The sequence below is a fragment of the Pristiophorus japonicus genome, chromosome 4 (genome assembly GCF_044704955.1).
Source record: "Pristiophorus japonicus isolate sPriJap1 chromosome 4, sPriJap1.hap1, whole genome shotgun sequence".
In the NCBI taxonomy this organism is placed as follows: domain Eukaryota; kingdom Metazoa; phylum Chordata; class Chondrichthyes; family Pristiophoridae; genus Pristiophorus; species Pristiophorus japonicus.
The window spans coordinates 62,742,838-62,769,691 of NC_091980.1; the positions used below are offsets into that span (position 1 = coordinate 62,742,838).

General features: G+C 43.6%; 1 protein-coding gene across 1 annotated transcript in view; it reads left to right on the forward strand.

Annotated features, from left to right (window-relative positions):
- LOC139262927 (glucocorticoid receptor-like) overlaps positions 1 to 26,854 on the forward strand; it is a 192,937-nt gene that overhangs the window by 136,398 nt on the left and 29,685 nt on the right. Inside the window, exons 3-4 of the mRNA XM_070878242.1 lie at positions 8,783 to 8,949; positions 21,253 to 21,369. Of these exons, the coding sequence (XP_070734343.1) occupies positions 8,783 to 8,949; positions 21,253 to 21,369 (284 nt within the window). The remainder of the gene's footprint in view (positions 1 to 8,782; positions 8,950 to 21,252; positions 21,370 to 26,854) is intronic.

Below are 26,854 nucleotides of genomic sequence, written 5' to 3' on the forward strand. Positions count from 1 at the left end.
CAGAGGCAAGAAGCAAAGGCTAATGGTCGATGGGTGTTTTTGTGACTGGAAGGCTGTTTCCAGTGGGGTTCCGCCAGGGCTCAGTACAAGGGGTTCAATTTTCCCCAGTGATCTGTCGGTTTTTTGACGCGCGCCGCTTTTTTTTGGACTCAATTAAAATGTAGCAAGTTTCCCCAAAGATTGTGCGCCAACGTAACTCAGTTAATTACGATTTTTTTCGGTTGTTTTTTGCGTGATGGAGGCATAACCTGATGTCTGCGCCAGTTTTTCACATTTATGCAAGTTTGGCCAACTTACATTTTTCCTAGGACGGCGTATGTGACCACTCCCAAAAATCCTTCTGGGCACTTAAGAAAAACCAGCGCACATTAAAAAGACACTATTGTTTTTAGGCGAAATTTTGGAGGGAGTCAAGAACACACTAAATATGCATCATCAAGCTTAATTTTTTCAAACTTAAAACACAGAAAATGGAAGATTAATGCAATTCTTTAATTTTGGATTTTTTCAAAGTGACACGCCACCACCGAACGTCTCCAAACCGGGCTCGAGGATCGGAGCATTGGCCGGCAGAATTGCAACCTCGCCCGGACACTGACTCAGGGCTCGGCTTCAAAAGAAGCCCGGGAGGGGGTAGATTGTGCGGAAGCCGAACTGAAGGGATGAAAACCCTTATACTATGCAGCAGCATCAAATGAAGTTCGGGGGGTGGGGGGTGGGGGGGGCCCGGTGAGGAGGTATTTGGTCGGTGGTGGGATGATACTTTGAAAAAAAATCTAAAATTAAAGAATTGCATTAGACTTCGTTGCCCCAGATATCTTCATTTGAATGCCTACCTTCCCGTTCTAAGCAAGCCTATTGCAAATGCACAGACCTGGGTGTGGTCCATAGTAGGGCATTGACCATGGGGAGAGAGACAACAAAGAAGCTTGTCCTGCTATTTTGAGCTTCTTGCAAGGTACAATTTAATCATGGGGCAATACTGATTGTTATGTCCAGAATGAACTAATGTGATTGAGTACTGTAGACGTGAGTAAGTGTGACCTTAGTCTCTCCTAATTCCAGAGTACAGGTACAGCACTGCTTATATACAGTGCTCCCAAGGGATGCTGGGATCCCTTGGGACTCCAACAGATACGCCCTCTGGTGGCAGTAGAATGCTGGTTACATAGGGTTGCATACATAACACTGACAATACCATACCTCGTGCTAACCTTCTACATGATGGTGCTGCGGAGGAGACGATTGATTCAATGTCATCGCATGAGGAACCTCAGAGCACGTAGGATGATGGGCAGGAGGCCTTACCTATGTCGGGTATATCGAGACAGGCGTTCATACCTGCACCTGAGTGATGCAGGCTGTGTGAGAAGGCTGCATTTCTGCAAAGAAGTTGTAACCGAGATCTGTGAGTTAGTAAAAGCAGACCTGCAACCTAGAAGTGTCAGGAGGACTGCTTTGTCAGTTGAAGTGAAGATTACAACTGCACTTTCATTCTATGCATTGGGATCATTCCAGGCCACAACTGGGGATGTGTGCGCCATTTCGCAACATGCAACACATATCTGCATTCGACAGGTGACTGCTGCACTACATGCCCGGAGAAATGACTACATAAAGTTCCCCATGACTGCCCAGGCAATGTGTGAAAGGGCTGTGGGCTTCTTAAGGATTGCTGGCTTCCTAAAGGTACAGGGCTGCCTTGATTGTACCCACATCACCTTGCGAGCACCTTTGGAGGATTCTGTGATGTACAGGAACAGAAAAGGCTTCCACTCCGTTAATATGCAGCTCGTGTGTGATGATGTGCATCGCATCATGTCAGTTGATGCAAGATACCCTGGGAGCACCCATGATGTGTTGATCCTACGCGAGAGCGTTATATCTGCCATGTTTCAGCAGCAGCAGCTCATGACACCCGTACACGTAACCCGGACGGAAGCTGACAGGGAATACAACATGTCGTACATGAGGAGGAATATGCAGATGACTAGGAGGAGGAGGACGAGGAAGCCATGCAATTACTTGAACCCGGAACACGACGGTGGAGGAGGGCAGGCTGCCTGAAGGCTCAGCGGCAAATGGATCATGTTTACTGTTTGGACCTGTTCCGTAATGTTGTGTTGTGTCAATGGAACAAATAATGGAAATGATTGTTATAATTTAAAATATATTTTATTCAAAAGTTTAACAAGCACTTGTTTGTACTTAACTGTAATAAAAATATTCTTGTCTCAAACTTTCAAGTTTTCAGTTAAGATCACTTACAAACTTTTAAACTTGTAAATTTACATAACTTACAAAAAACTTTTAATTTGAGAACAGTACCAACAATAATAACAGCAGCAAAGAAAGGCTGCACCCATCTCTCCTCCACCTTATTCTAAGACCGCCCGCTGCACTTGGTCTTGGTGACTCCATCCCTGCCCGCAGGTGGTGGCGCAGCGTTTCTCGGGTTGGTACCAAGCTTATTCTTTCAAACATCTCTGGTAATGCGCACTTCTTGATGGGGGAGCAGGGGACAGGCGGTAATGTGTAAGGTCCGGCTTGGGCCTCTTCAGAGGTTGGTCTGGAGATGGGAGTGGCAGTTGATTCTGTCAATGGGCGCAGGGTCTGGGCGTGTTCCTTTATTGCAGCAACTAACTCCGACATTCCCTCCCTCGTATGTTCTGACAGTGTCTCAGCTACTTCCAATATTCCCTCCCTCATGTTCATTGACAGTGTGTCAACTATTTGCAACATTCACTCCCTCATGTTTACTGAGAGCGCATCAGCTGCCTGCGACATTCCCTCCCTCCAGTTCCCGGACAGTGTTCCCATTTCTCGTGAGAGTGTTGTTACTTCTCCCAACAGTCACGATACCTCATCACCCACCCCACTGATGGTGTCCAGGAGTGATCTTGTAAGGTCAATGCTCTCCGCACTCATTGCCATCATCTGAACCACATCTGTTAGATCCTGCACCTCAGGAGAGCGCTGTTTAGCTCTCCTTCCTCTCCTCACCCTGGCTGTGACTCGCATCCCACTGGGACCCACAGCCTCGGACGGTGGGGCCCTGGGTGTGCCTCGCTGCAGCCCACTGAAATCCCCAGCCTCAGACTGAGAAACCATGGAAGGTCTCACCAACACTCGTACCACTCAGGAAAGGGCCTGGTACCGCAATGGGGGCACCTGCACCACATCAAGAGTGAGTACAACAGTGTGGGCTTCATCCATCACATCCCCCTCACCCCCATGCTCTTGGTCTAGAAGGTGGGATTGGAAGATCTTCTCTTCAGGCTCGTCTGCATCTGAATCATCTTCTGCATCGGCTTCAGCCTTGTCGGGGTTAGCCTCAAGTTCTGCAAAATATAACAGAACAGACAAATGGTTAGCAGCAGAGGGAGGGAGTAGGTGGCATGAGTAGGATCACACAGTGCAGGCAGCAGGCTCATTTCAAGGACCATGATGAACGATACCACGTTGTATCAACTGAAGCGTAGCTGACGGAGACATCACCATGAACCGAAGCATGGCTAGCCCGCTCAGTACTTAACATTTAGCAAAGCCAGACTCTGGAATTTGCAGGACTTACCCTCTCCCTCAAGTGTGAGCCCAGCTTGTGCAGTGGTGGTTGCTTTACTCCAGGCAGGACCCATCAAAGCAGCGACCCTCTCTCCCAAGGGTGTCAGTGGCTGCAGATTTGCCTGGCCTCCTTCTATTCAAGTTTTTTCTCTTTTGTTGTGCCACCTTTCTCTGCAAAGATGAAAATATAACTTTTTAGAAAGGGTGTCTTTCTGCTCGGTGGGACATAAACAGATGGTCACATTTACAATTGCAATTCCAGTGAATAAATTAAAATATTACTTACACTAATTACTTGACCAAGGTCCTGCCACTTCTTTTCGCACTGGCCTCTAGACCTCGGGGTGGTCACCATTGCACGGTAATCTTCTGCAAGTTGGTTCCAGCATTTCTTTTTTGGTGAAACTTTTATGTGACCTCTGCTGGTGTCCAGCTCGTGCCATCTGGCCTCAATTACAGTAACCAGTGACTCCACTTCATCCTGTGAGAAATTCTTGGTCCTTGATCCACGTTGCACCTTTTATTGCAGCTCTGATTTTTCCAATGAGAACTAAAGTTCTCACACACAACTGGCTCTTTAAAAATGGCCAAATGCAGAACGGGAGCTGTACTGGGCATGCGCACCCATAGCAATCACGTCAAAATCATCCTTTTTTTTCGCGCATGCTCAGAAGTGGGGGCATCGTTTTTTCGGCACAGACATTAGGCGCCCCCCTCCCCGAAACTAAAGGAAAGGCTGCGCAGCGCTAATTTCAAAAAATAAAACGGGGAAACTTGCTAGTTATTTTTTTGGGAGTAGACGGGGCCAAAAAAAAACAGACGTAACTCTTGCAGTACGCCAAAAAAGGGCATTGGAATATGGAGCCCTAGGTCCCTTGGTTTTTGTGGTATGTATGACTTAGACTCAAATGTAGGGGATATGATTAAGAAGTTTGCAGATGATACAAAAATTGGCCATGTGGTTGATAATGAAGAAGAAAGCTGTAGACTGCAAGAAAATTTCAATGGACTGGTCAAGTGGGCAGAACAGTGGCAACTGGAATTCAATCCTGAGAAGTGTGAGGTAATGTATTTGGGGAGGGCCAAAAAGGCAAGGGAATACACAATAAATGGCAGGACACAGAAGTGTGGAGGAACAGAAGGAACTTGGAGTGCATGGCCACAGATCCCTGAAGGTAGCAGGACAGGTAGATAAGATGGTTAAGAAGTCATACGGGATGCTTGCCTTTATTAGCTGAGGCATAGAATGTGATTGCACAAGAGAGGGTACAAAGGAGATGTACAAGGATGTTGCCTGGACTGGAGAATTTTAGCTATAAGGAAAGATTGGATAGGCTGGGGTTGTTTTCTTTGGATCAGAAGAGGCCGAGGGGAGACTGAATTGAGGTGGAAAAATTATGAAGGGCCGAGATAGAGTGGCTAGGAAGGACCTATTTCCCTTAGCAGAGTGGTCAACAACCAGGGAGCATAGATTTAAAGTAATTGGTAGGAGGTTTGGAGGGGATTTGAGGGGAAATGTTTTCACTCGGAGGTTTGGGGGGGGGGGGGGGGGTCTGGAATTCAAAGAGGCAGAAACCCTCACCACATTTAAAATGTACTTGGATATGTACTTGAAGTGTCGTAACCTACAAGGCTACGGACCAAGAGCTGAAAAGTGGGATTAGGCTGGATAGATCTTTGTCCGCCGGCACGGACATGATGGCCAAATGGCCTCCTTCCGTTCTGTAAATTTCTTTGATTCTATGATGGTTGAAAGCTGTCATCATTATTGAGCCACTCATTTATGGTGACTGAATTTCATGTTACATGAGGTTCTTAGATTTTTATCAACATTTTAGAGATTGGATTCCACAATTTCATACATTTTTTAATCCTTGATCCTCATGAGAAACTACCACTGCGCATGAAACATAGAAACATAGAAAATAGGTGCAGGAGTAGACCATTCGGCCCTTCAAGCCTGCACCACCATTCAATATGATCATGGCTGAGCATGCAACTTCAGTACCCCATTCTTGCTTTCTCTCCATATCCGTTGATCCCTTTAGCTGTAAGGGCCACATGTAATTCCCTTTTGAATACATCTAATGAACTGGCTTCAACAACTTTCTGTGGTAGAGAATTCCACAGGTTCACAATTCTCTGCGTGGAGAAGTTTCTCCTCATTTCGGTCCTAAATGGCTTACCCCTTATCCTTAGACTGTGACCCCTGGTTCTGGACTTCCCCAACATCGGAAACATTCTTCCTGCATCTAACCTGTCCAGTTCCGTCAGAATTTAATGTTTCTATGAGATCCCCTCTCATTCTGTTGTGCCCTGTACAACTGCAGTAAGACCTCCCTACTGCTATACTCAAATCGTCTCGCAATGAAGGCCAACATTTCATTTGCCGCCTTCACCACCTGCTGTAACTTTCAATGACTGATGTACCATGACACCCAGGTCTCATTGCACCTTTCCTTTTCCTAATTTGTCACCATTCAGATAATATTCTGCCTTCCTGTTTTTGCTACCAAAGTGGCTAACCTCACATTTATCTACATTATACTGCATCTGCCATGCATATGTCCACTCATCTAACCTGTCCAAGTCCCCACTAGTCACTGTCTGCCATTCTGAAAAGGACCTGTTTATCCTAATCTTTGCTTCCTGTCTGTCAACCAGTTCTCTATCCACATCAGTACATTACCCCCAATACAATGTGCTTTAATTTTGCACATTAATCTCTTGTGTGGGACCTTGTCAAAAGCCTTTTGAAAGTCCAAATACACCATATCCACTGGTTCTCCCTTGTCTACTCTACTAGTTACATCCTCAAAACATTCTAGAAGATTTGTCGAGCATGATTTCCCTTTCATAAATCCATGCTGACTTGGACTGATCCTGTCACTGCTTTCCAAATGCACTGCTATTACATCTTTAATAATTGATTCCAACATTTTCCCCCACTATTGATGTCAGGCTAACCGGTCTATAATTCCCTGCTTCTCTCCCTCTTTTAAAAAGTGGGGTTACATTAGCCACCCTCCAATCCATAGGAACTGATCCACAGTCTATAGAATGTTGGAAAATGACCACCAATGCATCCACTATTTCTAGGGCCACTTCCTTAAGTAATCTGGGATACAGACCATCAGGCCCTGGGGATTTATCGGCCTTCAATTCCATCAATTTCCCTAACACAATTTCCTAATTAATAAGGATTCCTTTCAGTTCCTCCTTCTCGCTAGACCCTCGGTCCCGTAGTATTTCCGGAAGATAATGGGGACATAACAGTTGCTAGATGTTGGTCTATAATCTGCTTCATCATTTTCAAGAGGGAGAGAAATGCAATCACGAGGCAGTATGTGGAATACCTGGCACATTCCCCTGGGTGCTGCTCCATGTGTTTTTGTTTAGCTAGGAGGACAGTGCTATGGCAGGGACGGATACCTTATTGGAGAGATTAAAACATGAAGTTGTGGGAAAGATGAATACTGATTTAGGAGACAATAAAATGTTCAAGGACTTGGAAGGGAAAAGGGAAGTTGTAGATGGGACAGTAGTTTGCAAGGACAGAGGGGTCGAGGTTGAATTTTCTGAGGAGGGTGACAGAAGAGGGAACCATTTAAAATGTAATCTCGCATGGGGGCCAGGAAGGGAATTTGTGAGGTCAGCCATTTGATGAGAATGAGATCAAGAGATTAGTGTGTCTCGTGGACAAGATCAGGTTGGAGAAGGCGTGAGGGAAAATAGGAGGAAAAGTAAAGAAATACACTGGTTCAGGACTATGGGAGGACAAAACCTTGGGGGAGGTTTAGCTTGGTGGGAAAAGGAAGGTGCAGAGATGCAGGAGAGGCAGTTGAATGAATGACCTCAGTCTTACTATGAGCTCCGCGCTTGAGTGAGGGTGCAGAGGGTCTGGGGAGATGGTTGGTAGTAGAGAAAAGATAACTTTGCTTTCCAGGATGATCTTGGAATAGTGGCCAGTTTTGGCAGAGAAGAGCAAGGCCCAATAGTGCTAGATATGATCCAGCCAAATGTGGCAATGGATGGCTAAACCAGTTGTGCACCAGAGACGCTCAAGTCTGCGCCCTTGGACTTGAGAAAACTAAGATTATAGCCATCCCAAGAATGTCAACTTGGATGGGAACGAGTACAGGTTTTGTTGGGTCCCAAGAGCCTCAAAGATGAGGGGGTGGATGAACAGCTGTGGAAGTATCGTGGCGCATAAAAGGCCAAAGGCTATACAATTTGGAATTTGAAAGTGTAGTTGTAAATGACTGGGGAGATGCAGGGCGGATGCAGAATGAAATTGAAAGGGATGGTGAGGGATACAAGAAAGTTCTCAGAGATAGTCTTGTCTGTGAGTAACAAAAAAATTTTATGGAAATAGCAACTCATTTTGTGTGTGTGTCTCCATCTCTCCAATATAAAGCTGCTCCACTGTCGTGACAACATGTGATGTTGATATAGTTTACATGAAGTAGCAATACACCATAAATGTTGATGTTGAATATTTTATTCAGATACTATGACCTCATTCCATTTCCTTGTCTTCCTGTGATATTTGGGTAATTGCCTGCAAATTTTTTAAATTTCAGCTCTAATAAATTTACAGTTACTACAAAATAATCATGTTCAGCCGGTGCGTTTCATTTGAACTCAACTTTCAAGAAGCAGTCAGAAAATAAATCTGGACAAGATGAGGCCAAAATACTGACATAGCAGAAGGCTAGAGAAATTAAATGATTTGTGACTTTAAGTTCAGTTGATAATGTGGCAAAAGAGAATTAACAGCAGAACTTCAGCGTAGATCAAATGGAGCCAGGGATCCCAGATAGAGCAAGCATTCACTTACCATAGTGAAAGCAGGAAAATGATGCAACGGCGTGGTCTCTAAAGAAAACCCTTGAACAGTACTCGCCACAGTTAATGGAAATGCTGAAGAAGGCAATCTCAAATAGAAAAGTCCAAAGGTTCATTAATTTTGTAAAGTGTAATTGTGATGCTGCCAGCAAATTCCCAGTAATGGTTTGGTGAGCTTGGGCCAAGACTTTGTGTTAAATATTAAAGTTTGGAGCTGTCCTTTCAGAGAACTAAATTGTATCAGTGCCAGAGAAAATGGCATTGGCAGGTGATACAAATTTAACAGGAGACGGTTTAAATTTAAACACTTACTTGAATATTTCTGCCAAATCTGGCTATTTTTATTTGAACAAAACTTTTTTTCTTCCAGCTCCGGCCTGAAATCTGAAGGAAGTGCATCAACATCCTCCACCTCTACTGCCTCCTCAGGGCCACCTGCCAAAGTCTGTCTGGTTTGCTCAGATGAAGCATCTGGATGTCATTATGGTGTTCTTACTTGTGGCAGTTGCAAAGTTTTCTTTAAGAGAGCTGTAGAAGGTAAGCAGTGGGTCCTATTTTAGTATGTCCATACACTTAGAACATTTGCTTTTGTCTGTTGTTTACTATCTTTTTTTTTTAAAAAGGCTGAAAGAAATATTTGGTTATACCTTTACTAAATCCATGAGTGCCAGCTCTGCAAAGGTAAAAGAGCACTGCAGAATAAAAATTATTGAAACGAAGTTCTCCAGGGTAAGATTTGTCAATATTTGTTAAGAACATGAGAACATAAGAAATAGGAGCAGGTGTAGGCCATATGGGCCCTCAAGCCTTATCCGCCATTTAATACGATCATGGCTAATCCGATTATGGACTCGGGTCCACTTCCCTGCCCGCTCTCCATAACCCCTTATTCCCTTATTGTTTAAGAAACTGTCTATTTCTGTCTTAAATTTATTCAATGTCCCAGCTTCCACAGTTCTCTGAGGCAGCGAATTCCACAGATCCACAACCCTCAGAAGAAATTTCTCTTCATCTCAGTTTTAAATGGGCGGCCCTTTATTCTAAGATTATGCCCTCTAGTTCTAGTCTCCCCTGTCAGTGAAAACATCCTCTCTGCATCCAAGAGAGGATCAAGCCTCCTCATAATCTTATACATTTCGTTAAGATCACCTCTCATTCTTCTGAATTCCAATGAGTCGAGGCCCAACCTACTCAACCTTTCCTCATAAGTCAACCCCCTCATCTCCAGAATCAACCTTGTGAACCTTCTCTGACCTGCCTCCAAAGCAAATCTATCCTTTCGTAAATGTGGAAACCAAAACTGCGAGCAGTATTCCAGGTGTGGCTTCACCAATACCCTGTACAACTGTAGCAAGACTTCCCGGCTTTTATACTCCATCCTCTTTGCAATAAAAGCCAAGATTCCATTGGCCTTCCTGATCACTTGCTGTACCTTCATACTAGCCTTTTGTGTTTCATGCAGAAATATCCCCAGATCCCGCTTAAGGAGTAAAATGTCAAAACACATTTTATTTTTCTAAAGTAATGAACAATGAACTCTGGTAACCAACTTTCCAGAGCATGGCTGCCAGTAATAATACTGGCCTTTATACCAAAAGGCGACCTGACCATATCACTGATTCCTGGGTCATCCAGCACAAGTCTCTGCCTACAGGATTGTTTTGTCACCAAAGGCAACTTCTGTCAATACTGCTATATGGCTAGCTGTTATGATACACTGAATGTGACTCAATTGAATCCTACAAATTTGTTGTCTGTCCATCCTAGATAATGGTCCACTCTATTTTATATTTAGCAAGTTAGTCATATGTGAATGTTAGCAAAGCTTGTATTCTAACTGGTGTCCAATAGTAAGAACTGAACATATAGTCGCTCCAGAACAAGATTTCATGGTTTAATTGTAAAACAGGCTCATCGTTCCATAGCTCATGTATTACATTGAGCCTACAGCAGAAAAACAGGCCATTCAGCCCAACTGGTTTATGCCGGTATTTATGCTCCACACGAGCATCTTCCCACCCCTATTCATCGAACCCTATTGTTCTGTTCCTTTCTCATGTTTATCTAGCTTCCTCCTTAAATGCATCTGTGCTATTTGCATCAACTACTCCTTGTGATAGCATGTGCCACATTCTTACCACTCTGAGTAAAGACATTTCTGCTGAATTCCCTATTGGATTTATTAGTGACTAATCTTATATTTATGATCTCTAGTTTTGGATCGCTCACAAGTGGAAACATTTTCTCTGTGTCTATCCCTTCAAACCCTTTCATTATCTTAAAGACCACTATCAGGTCACCTCTCAGCTTTTTCTTTTCTCGAGAGTAGAGCCCCAGCCTGTTCAGCCTTTCCTGATAAGTGTATCCTCTCAGTTCTGGTATCTTTTTTGTAATATGGAGTCCAAAACTGTACACCGTATTCCACATGTATGGTCTAACCAAGGTTTGATACAAGTTTAACATAACTTCTCTGCTTTTCAATGCTATCCCTCTAGAAATGAACCCCAGTGCCTGGTTTGCTTTTTTTATGGCTTTTTAACCTGTGTCGCTACCTTTTTAGCAATTCAAAACACTTCATTAAAAGGTCATGTTAGCTCGCATATAATGACAATCTCTTATCTGTATTCTTAAAAGGATTTACCAAATGTCTCTAGGATGATTTTGGTATCTGCCTTGGCTCAATGGTACCACACTCTCCTCTGAGTCAAGTCCTACTCCAGAGACTTGAGCTCATAATCCAGGCTGACATTTCAGTGCTGCACTGTTGGAGTTGCAGTCTTTCAGATGAGATGTTATGCTGCGGCCCCGTTTGTCTTCTCAGGTGGATGTAAATATCCTCTGGCACTCATCGAAGAAGAGCAGGGGAGCTCCCCCCTCCAGTATCCTGGCCAATATTTAGCCCTCAATCAACATCATTAAAACAAATTAATTGGTCACTATCTCATTGCCGTTTGTGGGACCTTGCTGTGTGAAAATTGGCTGCCGCGTTGCCCTACCTTACAACAGTGACTACACGTCAAAAAAGAACTTAATTAGCGTAAAGAGTGAACCCGCAACCTTCTGATTTGGAGACAAGAGTGCTAGCACTGAGCCAAGGCTGACACTGAATATATCCTGGGTGGGGACTTCAAAAGTGGGTCGGTTGTACTACTGTTGATTGAGCTGGCCGAGACCTGACGATCATAGCTGCCAGACTGGGCCTTTCTCAGATGGTGAGTTGGACCAACATAATGAAGTAACCGACTTGACCTCATCCTCACCAACCTACTTGTTGCAGACATGTCTGTCCACTATAGTATTGGTAGAAGTGTCCATCTGATGGTGCTGATCCTTCTGATAGTGCTAGTTTTCTCTCCTGTGACTGGGTGTCAGAGTCAATATAAGCCCAAGCATGAAGAGATTAGTTTGAAAGCAAGCAATGTTTCTGATGGGGCAGTCTACAGATGAATTAACACCTTATGACATGGTTTGATTTTGAGATGTAAGCTCCATTGACAGCAGTCCAATGACAGAGTACTATTAATTCCCCCCATTTAGGGGGGAGAGCATTGATGGTGGTCATTTCACCAAAAGATTGGAAGGAAGATTGGAAGGTTGACCTATATCTTTCATCGCTCGTAATGTTTTCAGAATAGATGCTGGCTGACCTGGAAGCAGGTCACCCTCTTGGTTTGGAGATTCTGTCTGTCACAGGTGAACATAAAGTGGAGGAAAAAGCAACTTGAAAGATGAGAGAAAAGTGCTCTTCCAAAGGCAATATATCCAATGACTGAGCCACTCAGTGAAAAGTTCTATATTGTTCCCTCAGCATCCTCCAACTGATGTTCAGCATGGAGGAGTACCGATTCATCAGTTGAGGTGATAATTGATGATGAGCAGGTGTTTTTTTTTTACTTTGTTTAAGAACGCCTTGGGCTACTCCCACTCAACTATGTGCCACTACCCTGCTGGTGGGACAGAACATACCCAATAATGGTGATGAAGTCGAGGATGTTGACTGAAAGATATGATTTTATGAGTACAAATATGTCAGGCTGTTGCTGGTCTAGTCTGTGGGACAACTCTCCCATCTTGGGCACCAGCAGTCAGATTTCAGTAAGGAGGACTTTGCAGGGTCAACTGGGCTGAGATTGCCTTCATTTTATGCTTTCATTTTTCTTCTTATTGAACTAGGTTACCATACCTTCAAGATCAGTTCATCAGCCAGTGAAAGGATTGCAATAATTTCCTAATTGTACCATGGAGTTAGTTTCAGAATCATATTTTAATTTCACCAAGCTATCAGCTATCCTAATACTATCCAATTAGTTCCACTCCCTTGTTCTTTCCTCATAGCCCTGCAATTTTTTTCTTTTCAAGTATATATCCAAATCACTTTTGAAAATTACTATTGAATCTGCTTCCATCAGCTTTCAGGCAGTGCATTCCAGATCATCATAACTCATGTAAAATCTGTGTCCTCTGGTTAACAACCTTCCTGTCAGTGAAAGCAATTTCTCCTTATTTATTCTATGAAAACACTTTGTAATTTTGAGCACCTCTATTAAATCTCCCCATAACATTCTCTGCTCTAAAAAGAACAATCCCAGCTTCCCTAGTCTCCCCACATAACTGAAGTCTTCATCCTGGTACCATTCTAAAGCATGGTGCTCAGAATTGGACACACTACTCCAGCTGAGGCCTAACAAGTGATTTGTAAAGGTTTAGCATAACATCTTTGCTTTTGTACTCTATGCCTCTATTTATAAAGCTCAGGATCCCGTATGCTTTTTTAACGCCCTTAACAACTTGATCTGCCACTTTCAAAGATTTGTGTCTGTGAGCACCCCCAGGTCCTCTTTAAAATTGCACCATTTAGTTCATCATGTCTTTCCTCATTCTTCCTTCCAAAATGCAGCACTTCAGACTTCTCTACATTAACCTTTCATATGCCATTTGTCTGCCCACTTTAAAGTCTGTCTATATCCTCCTGAAGTCTGCTCTCACTGTTTACTGCACATCTGAGTTATGTGTTATCTGCGAACTTAGAAATTATGCCCTTTATAGCCAAGTACAGGTCATTAAAATATATCAAAAAGAGCAGTGGTCCTAATGCCGACCCCTGGGTCACACTACTGTATGCCTCCCTCCAGAATGAAAAACAACCATTCACCACTACTCTCTGCTTTCTCTCTTTTAGCCAATTTCATATCCATGCTGCCTCTGTCCCTTTTAATCTCATGGGCTTCAGTTTTCTTAAAGTCGAATATGTGGCACTTTATCAAATGCCTTTTGAAAGTCCATGTACACGACATCAACCATACTGCACTCATCAAGCCTCTCCATTACTTTATCAAAGAAATCAATCAAGTTAGTCAAACACAATTTACTTTTAACAAATTCTAGATGGCTGTCATTTTTTTAATTCATGTTTTTCGAAGTGACAATTAATTTTGCCCTGGATTATGGTCTCTAAATTTTTTCCACCACTGACAGGTTATATACCATGGATTCATGAATATAGAACTGCATTGGTTACCTTAACTGGTTTATATGGAATTTCCTGAATGTACTCCGATTCAGATCTTTTTAGGTTACATAAAGCAAAATGGTTTTGGATACTTTAAAGACAACAGTGGAAGATGCTAGCATTCCTTGTTGAGGACCCATTGTCTGTATTACCTAGAAAGTGCTATATGCAGGGCGCACTCCGCCTCTCTCTTTCCGAGGAGGCGGGAGCTCGGAGCAGCGCGAGTCCGGGGTCGGCGAGAGGCCTATAAAGGCCAGCGGGAGCTCGGAGCAGTCAGTCGAGGAGGCGGGAGCTCGGAGCAGCGCGAGTCCGGGGTCGGCGAGAGGCCTATAAAGGCCAGCGGGAGCTCGGAGCAGTCAGTCGAGGAGGCGGGAGCTCGGAGCAGCGCGAGTCCGGGGTCGGCGAGAGGCGTACCGGTGCAGCTACAGGGAGAAGGCAAAAAAAACAAAGGTGACGTCACAGCCTAGGGGGTAAGTGATTGGCTGGTGATTGGTGAGTAGTTTTTCTTTTTCTTCTTATATTGGTCAGTAACTTTTAACATTGTTATTACCAGTTTAAGTGTATCTAAGGGTTAAGACATGGCAGGAGAGCTCGGTCGGGTGTTGTGCTCCTCCTGTACCATGTGGGAACTCAGGGACGCTTCCGGTGTCCCTGACGACTATGTGTGCGGGAAGTGTATCCGCCTCCAGCTCCTGACGGTCCGCGTTACGGAATTGGAGCTGAAGGTGGATTCACTCTGGAGCATCCACGATGCTGAGAATGACGTGAGTATCACGTGTAGTGAGTTGGTCTTACCGCAGGGAAAGGGTCCACAGCCAGATAGGGAATGGAAGACCAGCAGGAAGAGTAGAGCAAGGAAGGTAGTGCAGGGGTCCCCTGCGGTCATCCCCCTGCAAAACAGATACACCGCTTTGGGTACTGTTGAGGGGAATGACTCATCAGGGGAGGGCAGCAGCAGCCAAGTTCATGGCACCGTGGCTGGCTCTGCTGCACAGGAGGGCAAGAAAAAGAGTGGGAGAGCGATAGTGATAGGGGATTCAATTGTGAGGGGAATAGATAGGCGTTTCTGCGGCCGCAACCGAGACTCCAGGATGGTATGTTGCCTCCCTGGTGCAAGGGTCAAGGATGTCTCGGAGCGGGTGCAGGACATTCTGAAATGGGAGGGAGAACAGCCAGTTGTCGTGGTGCACATTGGTACCAACGACATAGGCAAAAAAAGGGATGAGGTCCTACGAAACGAATTTAAGGAGCTAGGAGCTAAATTAAAAAGTAGGACCTCAAAAGTAGTAATCTCGGGATTGCTACCAGTGCCACGTGATAGTCAGAGTAGGAATCGCAGGATAGCGCAGATGAATACGTGGCTTGAGCAGTGGTGCAGCAGGGAGGGATTCAAATTCCTGGGGCATTGGGACCGGTTCTGGGGGAGGTGGGACCAGTACAAACCGGACGGTCTGCACCTGGGCAGGACTGGAACCAATGTCCTCGGGGGAGTGTTTGCTAGTGCTGTTGGGGAGGATTTAAACTAATATGGCAGGGGGATGGGAACCAATGCAGGGAGACAGAGGGAAACAAAAAGGAGCCAAAAGCAAAAGACAGAAAGGAGATGAGGAAAAGTGTAGGGCAGAGAAACCCAAGGCAAAGAACAAAAAGGGCCACTGTACAGCAAAATTCTAAAAGGACAAAGGGTGTTAATAAAACAAGCCTGAAGGCTTTGTGTCTTAATGCAAGGAGTATCCGCAATAAGGTGGATGAATTAATTGTGCAAATAGATGTTAACAAATATGATGTGATTGGGATTACGGAGACGTGGCTCCAGGATGATCAGGGCTGGGAACTCAACATTCAGGGGTATTCAACATTCAGGAAGGATAGAATAAAAGGAAAAGGAGGTGGGGTAGCATTGCTGGTTAAAGAGGAGATTAATGCAATAGTTAGGAAAGACATTAGCTTGGATGATGTGGAATCTATATGGGTAGAGCTGCAGAACACCAAAGGGCAAAAAACGTTAGTAGGAGTTGTGTACAGACCTCCAAACAGTAATAGGGATGTTGGGGAGGGCATCAAACAGGAAATTAGGGGTGCATGCAATAAAGGTGTAGCAGTTATAATGGGTGACTTTAATATGCACATAGATTGGGCTAGCCAAACTGGAAGCAATACGGTGGAGGAGGATTTCCTGGAGTGCATAAGGGATGGTTTTCTAGACCAATATGTTGAGGAACCAACTAGGGGGGAGGCCATCTTGGACTGGGTGTTGTGTAATGAGAGAGGATTAATTAGCAATCTCATTGTGCGAGGCCCCTTGGGGAAGAGTGACCATAATATGGTGGAATTCTGCATTAGGATGGAGAATGAAACAGTAAATTCAGAGACCATGGTCCAGAACTTAAAGAAGGGTAACTTTGAAGGTATGAGGCGAGAATTGGCTAGGATAGATTGGCGAATGATACTTAGGGGGTTGACTGTGGATGGGCAATGGCAGACATTTAGAGACCGCATGGATGAAGTACAACAATTGTACATTCCTGTCTGGCGTAAAAATAAAAAGGGGAAGGTGGCTCAACCGTGGCTATCTAGGGAAATCAGGGATAGTATTAAAGCCAAGGAAGTGGCATACAAATTGGCCAGAAATAGCAGCGAACCTGGGGACTGGGAGAAATTTAGAACTCAGCAGAGGAGGACAAAGGGTTTGATTAGGACAGGGAAAATGGAGTACGAGAAGAAGCTTGCAGGGAACATTAAGGCGGATTGCAAAAGTTTCTATAGGTATGTAAAGAGAAAAAGGTTGGTGAAGACAAACGTAGGTCCCCTGCAGTCAGAATCAGGGGAAGTCATAACGGGGAACAAAGAAATGGCGGATCAATTGAACAAGTACTTTGGTTCGGTATTCACTAAGGAGGATACAAACAACCTTCCGGATATAAAAGGGGTCAGAGGGTCTAGTAAGGAAGAGGAACTGAGGGAAATCTTTATTAGTCGGGAAATTGTGTTGGGGAAATTGATGGGATTGAAGGCAGATAAATCCCCAGGGCCTGATGGCCTGCATCCTAGAGTACTTAAGGAGGTGGCCTTGGAAATAGCGGATGCATTGACAGTCATTTTCCAACATTCCATTGACTCTGGATCAGTTCCTATGGAGTGGAGGGTAGCCAATGTAACCCCACTTTTTAAAAAAGGAGGGAGAGAGAAAACAGGGAATTATAGACCGGTCAGCCTGACCTCAGTAGTGGGTAAAATGATGGAATCAATTATTAAGGATGTCATAGCAGTGCATCTGGAAAATGGTGACATGATAGGTCCAAGTCAGCATGGATTTGTGAAAGGGAAATCATGCTTGACAAATCTTCTGGAATTTTTTGAGGATGTTTCCAGTAAAGTGGACAAAGGAGAACCAGTTGATGTGGTATATTTGGACTTTCAGAAGGCTTTCGACAAGGTCCCACACAAGAGATTAATGTGCAAAGTTAAAGCACATGGGATTGGGGGTAGTGTGCTGACGTGGATTGAGAACTGGTTGTCAGACAGGAAGCAAAGAGTAGGAGTAAACGGGTACTTTTCAGAATGGCAGGCAGTGACTAGTGGAGTGCCGCAAGGTTCTGTGCTGGGGCCCCAGCTGTTTACATTGTACATTAATGATTTAGACGAGGGGATTAAATGCAGTATCTCCAAATTTGCGGATGATACTAAGTTGGGTGGCAGTGTGAGCTGCGAGGAGGATGCTATTAGGCTGCAGAGTGACTTGGATAGGTTAGGTGAGTGGGCAAATGCATGGCAGATGAAGTATAATGTGGATAAATGTGAGGTTATCCACTTTGGTGGTAAAAACAGAGAGACAGACTATTATCTGAATGGTGACAGATTAGGAAAAGGGAAGGTGCAACGAGACCTGGGTGTCATGGTACATCAGTCATTGAAGGTTGGCATGCAGGTACAGCAGGCGGTTAAGAAAGCAAATGGCATGTTGGCCTTCATAGCGAGGGGATTTGAATACAGGGGCAGGGAGGTGTTGCTACAGTTGTACAGGGCCTTGGTGAGGCCACACCTGGAGTATTGTGTACAGTTTTGGTCTCCTAACTTGAGGAAGGACATTCTTGCTATTGAGGGAGTGCAGCGAAGGTTCACCAGACTGATTCCCGGGATGGCGGGACTGACCTATCAAGAAAGATTGGATCAATTGGGCTTGTATTCACTGGAGTTCAGAAGAATGAGAGGGGACCTCATAGAAACGTTTAAAATTCTGACGGGTTTAGACAGGTTAGATGCAGAAAGAATGTTCCCAATGTTGGGGAAGTCCAGAACCAGGGGTCACAGTCTGAGGATAAGGGGTAAGCCATTTAGGACCGAGATGAGGAGAAACTTCTTCACCCAGAGAGTGGTGAACCTGTGGAATTCTCTACCACAGAAAGTAGTTGAGGCCAATTCACTAAATATATTCAAAAGGGAGTTAGATGAAGTCCTTACTACTCGGGGGATCAAGGGTTATGGCGAGAAAGCAGGAAGGGGGTACTGAAGTTTCATGTTCAGCCATGAACTCGTTGAATGGCGGTGCAGGCTAGAAGGGCTGAATGGCCTGCTCCTGCACCTATTTTCTATGTTTCTATGTTTCTATGTTTATGCTGCTGATGGCCAACAATGGCAAAACATACACAGTGTTGGCAGAAATTTGTGTGAAAACGCACACACGCACTGAAGTAACGGTGAGCTCGCTTGTCAGAATGAAATATTTCTTTTACCCGTGAGCAAGTGTGTTTGCAATCCCACCTAATTGGTTTCTTGTAGACAGTAATATGTTATTGGGAGACAGTTAATTTTCATGTATATTAAATTGGGGATAGGAAATAAATCTTTAGAACATGGCTCCATGGGACAACTCAGTAAACCAGCTCTTAAATGCTTGGCACCAACTCTAAGCAAACAGATAGGATTTATACTGTCAGTGATAAAATATGTTGAAGGTTGTTACACTGACATCAATTGTAACAAATTATCAGTTAACTGTAGCAAAAGGCAAAATATGTTGTTGATTATTTTTGCTTAAACATATTTTTGAAGTTTTAGTTAGCCAGTCTGTTGTCCCATTGTGGGTATATTGAAAGAAACCCTGTGGAACATTTGGTGAAATAGAATCCTGAAACATAAAATGCTTGGAGACAAAAAATAATTTGGGGTAGTTTGATATCGGTGTTACCGAGCAGAACCACCTTGAGGGGTTCCCTTGTCCTGTATCATTCCAATTAGGATTATATTGGTTTTGTTTTCTATCTAGCTCTATTCTGTCGGAGTCAAAAAAAAGATTTGCTCGTGAAGGTGTGATGGTGGTGCTTCTAACATGTTGCATGGAGAATAAAATAGATGTTTAATGAATAGTCTTGTATGTTTAATCAGTTGTAAATTGTTTCAAAATGGTGTCTGAAGGAAAACTATCCTAAAAATCAGTAAAAATTAAACAATTAAGTTATTTTCTTGTAGGCTTTTGTAGGGAACTCTTCAAACTAATGAGTTAAGTAGTTTTAATTGATTTCCTACTTCCATGTTTTATGATTTTGGATTGCTGCTTTCTCACATGAGACTCTTTGAAGTTGTCTTGTGAGTGAATAGAGTCTGAAGCTGGTTGTTCAATGGATAGTCTTTTAAGATAGTTTTTGAGCACTGTGGTCTTGCTCCCACTAGGAACTGTATTCAGACTGCTACAAATTTTAATCCTTTCAATCCAGCAGACAGGGGACACTTTCATCCCATCAGTTTGAGCTGGATTTAGACCCAGCTTGCAGTACAGGGAGGACAGTGTTATACCCAACGGTTGCACACAGATCCAAAGGTAAAAGGACCATGCACTGACTCAAACTTACAGGCAGTCAGAAGTCAAGCTGATGAAAAAATTAACAAGATTTTCCTAGATGGAACAATCCCTCAGAAATCAGAATGCATGTTTGGAAAATTATGACTAATGCATCTACCATTCGTCACCTATTTCTTTTAGTACCCTGGGGTAGGAAACCATCAGGTCCTGGATATTTTAATTCTTATTACTTTCTCTAGTATCTCTTTTTTAACCTTTTTATTAAATCCATTAAATTCCTCCACGTGACTTATTTTTAGGTACTGGTGGTATTTTATTGTCTTTCTCCACTGTGGAAATAGATACAAAGTACTCATTTAACAAGTCTCCCATTTCCTTATTGTCCATAGTAGGCTCATGTGTAGCTGTCTTTAATGAGCCCACATTATTTTGCGGGATCAAACATTTTAATTGTTGCCAATCATAACTTTAGTTTCCTCGCTAAAATTATACTCGCTTTCAAGTGGAATAGCTCCTATACAATCTGGTGCGTTAATCCGTGACGCACTACCATATACATTTATCACGGTTAGCTTTGATATTTCCTTTTTGGACCTCTTACTACTTTCTTTGTATCTCATTGTTGGTTTTATAACTCTCCTGGTCTGTTGGATTTCCATTTTCCTAGGATTTGTGAGTTTTTTTAAGCTTGATACGGTCTCTTATATAATTTGTTCACCGTGGAGGCTTAAGTGCACAAGTGGAGCCTTGCCTTTTAGGGGTATGTTCTGGTTTTGTCATGTACCAAATATTTATTACTTCCACTGCTTCGTCCATATCGTTGCCCATAACAGTTCAGCCTGTTGACTTCAGTCAATTAATTTCTCATCTCTTCGAACTTTGCCTTATTTAAATTTAACATCCTGATTTGTGACTCTCCCTTCTGCCTCTCAAATTCAATCATATTTCACAATGCTTTACCATCAGATTGTTAATGAGCTAATTTTGGTTCATTACTTGTCATTGAAAATACAGTATAGTCTGTTCTCTTGTCCGCTCTAAAACTCTTTAGTTCTTAAAAAAAAAACAATCCCAAGTACATCCTGGAAATTCATTGTGTTTACTACTTGAGCTACTCTGATTCTCTCAATCCATGTGAAAATTAAAAACTCCCATTATAACCAAATTGTTGTTGCTATATGCTATGTTGTTGCTGTAGGTGGTCTGTAGATCACTCCTGCTACAGTCTTGCATCCTTTGCCTGATCGCCCTTACTGAAAACCCTTTTCTACTACTGTAATTATGTCATTTGTCAATATTGCTATTCCTTCTCCTTTCCAAATTTCCTTGTCCTTTCTAAAGATCCTACAACTTGGATGATTTAGCTCCTAGTCATGCTCAGTTTGTAGTCAGATCTGTAATGGCAATTACAAGGTTGTTGCTTATGTTTGTTAGTAGTGTATTTCTTCTTCCCTTTCACACAACTGAAAGTTCCTATGTTAATTGTGTTAATGATATACTCAAACACTTTCTTTTCCTGTTGTCCTTGTAGGGCAGCATAACTACCTATGTGCTGGAAGGAATGACTGCATCATTGACAAGATTCGCCGAAAGAACTGCCCAGCTTGTCGTTATAGAAAGTGCCTCCAGGCTGGGATGAATCTCGATGGTAAATTTGAATATTTTTCTCCTATCTACATGAAATAATAATAAATTACAATGTTCAGACCATAATAAATCATGAACAGGTGTGTCAGCCGTGGCTCAGTTGACAGCATACTTGCCTCTGAGTCAGAAGGTTGTGGATTCAAGTCCCATTCGAGAGACTTGAGCGCACAAATCTAGCTGACCCTCCAGTGCAGTGTTGTGGGAGAGCTGCACTGTTGGAAGTGTCATCCTTCAGATGAGACATTAAACCGAGGTCCCTTCTGCTCTCAGGTGCATGTAAAAGATACAATGGCACTATTTCGAAGAGGAGCAGGGGAGTTCTCCCTGGTATTTTGGCCAATATTTATCCCTCAATCAACATTACTAAAAAACAGATAATCTGGTCATTATCACATTGTTGTTTGTGGGAGCTTGCTGTGCACAAATTGGCTGCCATGTTTCCTACATTACAATACTGATTACACTTCAAAAGTACTTAATTGGCTGTAAAGCGTTTTGGGATGTCCAGATGTCGTGAAAGGTTCTATTTAAATGTAAGTCCTTTTCTTTTTAAAATGCTGTGGTCAAATGGATAAAAAGTTAGTTACACCAATTCGAGAATGAATCGGCTAGGAAGTGTCTGCGATTCTGTTGGATGTGTCCGGATGCAAGTGCAATGCATTATGGTCAGGTTTGAAACCGACATCGGTGCTATTCTATGCACTGTAATGTTAACTCGCTGAAAGTTCAAGGAACAGTCTCATCATATTTCATGTTAACCAAATTCATTGAGCAGGCTACTTAAGAAATCCACCACTGTTGCCATGTTAGCTGTGCATTAGTGTACAACATATATCTGCTGTACAAAATGTTATACTGCCGTGTCCAGGAGTTGCTGACAGAGTCTGGATTCAATCTGAAGAATGAGGCCGAAGGGACCAGTGTGGGGAAAAAAGGCATTTTACCAGGAACCACAGTGGGAATATTGCACAGCAGGAGGGAGTGGGACCCAAGAACGGGGTGAAGGAGAGCAAGCATGTTGCCCAGCCAGAGTAATCATTTTATGGGATGGCAAGCAGAGCATTAAGCAAGCACTTTCCAGGAAGATAGGGGATTGAGGGGTGAAACAACCATTTTGCTCTGCCAACAGTGGGGAGAGCATTAAACATGAAGTTTTGTTTTTAGGCTTTTCAGACTAAAAGAATGTTGGCTGCTTATAGTTTTTGGTCTGCTGATACTATGGGAAGACCTGAGTTCTGGGCAATAGATGTAACGCACCACGAAGGAACAACAGTGCCATCTATTGTTCAGAGATTTACAATTACAGTGTGTCAGGAAGTGTTGACATAGAGGCTTTAGAAACATAGAAACATAGAAACATAGAAAATAGGTGCAGGAGTAGGCCATTCGGCCCTTCTAGCCTGCACCGCCATTCAATGAGTTCATGGCTGAACATTCAACTTCAGTACCCCATTCCTGCTTTCTCGCCATACCCCTTGATCCCCCTAGCAGTAAGGACCTCATCTAACTCCTTTTTGAATATATTTAGTGAATTGGCCTCAACAACTTTCTGTGGTAGAGAATTCCACAGGTTCACCACTCTCTGGGCGAAGAAGTTCCTCCGCATCTCGGTCCTAAATGGCTTACCCCTTATCCTTAGACTGTGACCCCTGGTTCTGGACTTCCCCAACATTGGGAACATTCTTCCTGCATCTAACCTGTCTAACCCCGTCAGAATTTTATATGTTTCTATGAGGTCCCCTCTCATTCTTCTGAACTCCAGTGAATACAAGCCCAGTTGATCCAGTCTTTCTTGATAGGTCAGTCCCGCCATCCCGGGAATCAGTCTGGTGAACCTTCGCTGCACTCCCTCAATAGCAAGAATGTCCTTCCTCAGGTTAGGAGACCAAAACTGTACACAATACTCCAGGTGTGGCCTCACCAATGCCCTGTACAACTGTAGCAACACCTCCCTGCCCCTGTACTCAAATCCCCTTGCTATGAAGGCCAACATGCCATTTGCTTTCTTAACCGCCTGCTGCACCTGCATGCCAACCTTCAATGACTGATGTACCATGACACCCAGGTCTCTTTGCACCTCCCCTTTTCCTAATCTGTCACCATTCAGATAATAGTCTGTCTCTCTGTTTTTACCACCAAAGTGGATAACCTCACATTTATCCACATTATACTTCATCTGCCATGCATTTGCCCACTCACCTAACCTATCCAAGTCGCTCTGCAGCCTCACAGCATCCTCCTCGCAGCTCACACTGCCACCCAACTTAGTGTCATCCGCAAATTTGGAGATACTACATTTAATCCCCTCATCTAAATCATTAATGTACAGTGTAAACAGCTGGGGCCCCAGCACAGAACCTTGCGGTACCCCACTAGTCACTGCCTGCCATTCTGAAAAGTACCCATTTACTCCTACTCTTTGCTTCCTGTCTGACAACCAGTTCTCAATCCATGTCAGTACACTACCCCCAATCCCATGTGCTCTAACTTTGCACATCAATCTCTTGTGTGGGACCTTGTCGAACGCCTTCTGAAAGTCCAAATATACCACATCAACTGGTTCTCCCTTATCCACTCTACTGGAAACATCCTCAAAAAATTCCAGAAGATTTGTCAAGCATGATTTCCCTTTCACAAATCCATGCTGACTTGGACCTATCATGTCACCTCTTTCCAAATGCACTGCTATGACATCCTTAATAATTGATTCCATCATTTTACCCACTACCGATGTCAGGCTGACCGGTCTATAATTCCCTGTTTTCTCTCTCCCTCCTTTTTTAAAAAGTGGGGTTACATTGGCTACCCTCCACTCCATAGGAACTGATCCAGAGTCAATGGAATGTTGGAAAATGACTGTCAACGCATCCACTATTTCCAAGGCCACCTCCTTAAGTACTCTGGGATGCAGTCCATCAGGCCCTGGGGATTTATCGGCCTTCAATCCCATCAATTTCCCCAACACAATTTCCCGGCTAATAAGGATTTCCCTCAGTTCCTCCTCCTTACTAGACCTCCCGACCCCTTTTATAACCGGAAGGTTGTTCGTGTCCTCCTTCGTGAATACCGAACCAAAGTACTTGTTCAATTGGTCCGCCATTTCTTTGTTCCCCGTTATGACTTCCCCTGATTCTGACTGCAGGGGACCTACGTTTGTCTTTACTAACCTTTTTCTCTTTACATATCTATAGAAACTTTTGCAATCCGTCTTAATGTTCCCTGCAAGCTTCTTCTCATACTCCATTTTCCCTGCCCTAATCAAACCCTTTGTCCTCCTCTGCTGAGTTCTAAATTTCTCCCAGTCCCCAGGTTCGCTGCTATTTCTGGCCAATTTGTATGCCACTTCCTTGGCTTTAATACTATCCCTGATTTCCCTTGATAGCCACGGTTGAGCCACCTTCCCTTTTTTATTTCTATGCCAGACAGGAATGTACAATTGTTGTAGTTCATCCATGCGGTCTCTAAATGTCTGCCATTGCCCATCCACAGTCAACCCCTTAAGTATCATTCGCCAATCCATCTCAGCCAATTCACGCCTCATACCTTCAAAGTTACCCTTCTTTAAGTTCTGGACCATGGTCTCTGAATTAACTGTTTCATTCTCCATCCTAATGCAGAATTCCACCATATTATGGTCACTCTTCCCCAAGGGGCCTCGCACAGCGAGATTGCTAATTAATCCTTTCTCATTACATAACACCCAGTCTAAGATGGCCTCCCCCCTAGTTGGTTCCTCGACATATTGGTCTAAAAAACCATCCCTTATGCACTCCAGAAAATCCTCCTCCACCGTATTGCTTCCAGTTTGGTTAGCCCAATCTATGTGCATATTAAAGTCACCCATTATAACTGCTGCACCTTTATTGCACGCACCCCTAATTTCCTGTTTGATGCCCTCCCCAACATCACTACTACTGTTTGGAGGTCTGTACACAACTCCCACTAACGTTTTTTGCCCTTTGGTGTTCTGCAGCTCTACCCATATAGATTCCACATCATCCAAGCTAATGTCCTTCCTAACTATTGCCTTAATCTCCTCCTTAACCAGCAATGCTACCCCACCTCCTTTTCCTTTTATTCTATCCTTCCTGAATGTTGAATACCCCTGGATGTTGAGTTCCCAGCCCTGCTCATCCTGGAGCCACGTCTCCGTAATCCCAATCACATCATATTTGTTAACATCTATTTGCACAGTTAATTCATCCACCTTATTGCGGATACTCCTTGCATTAAGACACAAAGCCTTTAGGCTTGTTTTTTTAACACCCTCTGTCCTTTTAGAATTTTGCTGTACAATGGCCCTTTTTGTTCTTTGCCTTGGGTTTCTCTGCCCTCCACTTTTCCTCATCTCCTTTCTGTCTTTTGTTTTTGCCTCCTTTTTGTTTCCCTCTATCTCCCTGCATTGGTTCCCATCCCCCTGCCATATTAGTTTAACTCCTCCCCAACAGCACTAGCAAACACTCCCCCGAGGACATTGGTTCCGATTCTGCCCAGGTGCAGACCGTCCGGATTGTACTGGTCCCACCTCCCCCAGAACCGGTTCCAATGCCCCAGGAATTTGAATCCCTCCCTGCTGCACCATTGCTCAAGCCACGTATTCATCTGAGCTATCCTGCGATTCCTACTCTGACTAGCACGTGGCACTGGTAGCAATCCCGAGATTACTACTTTTGAGGTCCTACTTTTTAATTTAGCTCCTAGCTCCTTAAATTCATTTCGTAGGAACTCATCCCTTTTTTTACCTATGTCATTGGTACCAACGTGCACCACGACAACTGGCTGTTCTCCCTCCCTTTTTAGATTTACATACAAGAGCATTAGTCAAAAATCTTGACACAAAAAGTTGGGTTTGTATTTGCAGGAAGTGCATGCCTTATAAGAACATAAAAAATAGGAGCAGGAGTCGACCATTTGGCCCCTCGAGCCTGCTCCTCCATTCAATAAGATCATGGCTGATCTGATCATGGACTCAGCTCCACTTACCTGCCTGCTCCCCATAACCCTTTATTCCCTTTATCGCATAAAAATCTGTCTCTCTCTGTCTTAAATATATTCAATGACCGACCCTCCACAGCTCTCTGGGCAGAGAATTCCACAGATTTACAAACCTCTGACACAAAAAATTCCTCCTCATCTCAGTTTTAAATGGGCGGCCCCTTATTCTGGGACTATGCACCCTAGTTTTAGTTTCCCCTCTGCATCCACCATGTTGAGCCCCATCATTATCTTATATTTCGATAAAATCACCTCATTCTTCTGAAATCCAATGAGTATAGGCCCAACCTAGTCAACGGCCTCATCTCCGGAATCAACCAAGTGAACCTTCTCTGAACAGCCTCCAATGCCTTCACAACTTTTCATTTCTTAATAGATAAATAGATTTTTGTGTATATATAGCTATATTATATATTAAGTCTTATAAACATAGAAACGTAGAAAATAGGTGCAGGAGTAGGCCATTCGGCCCTTCGAGCCTGCACCGCCAT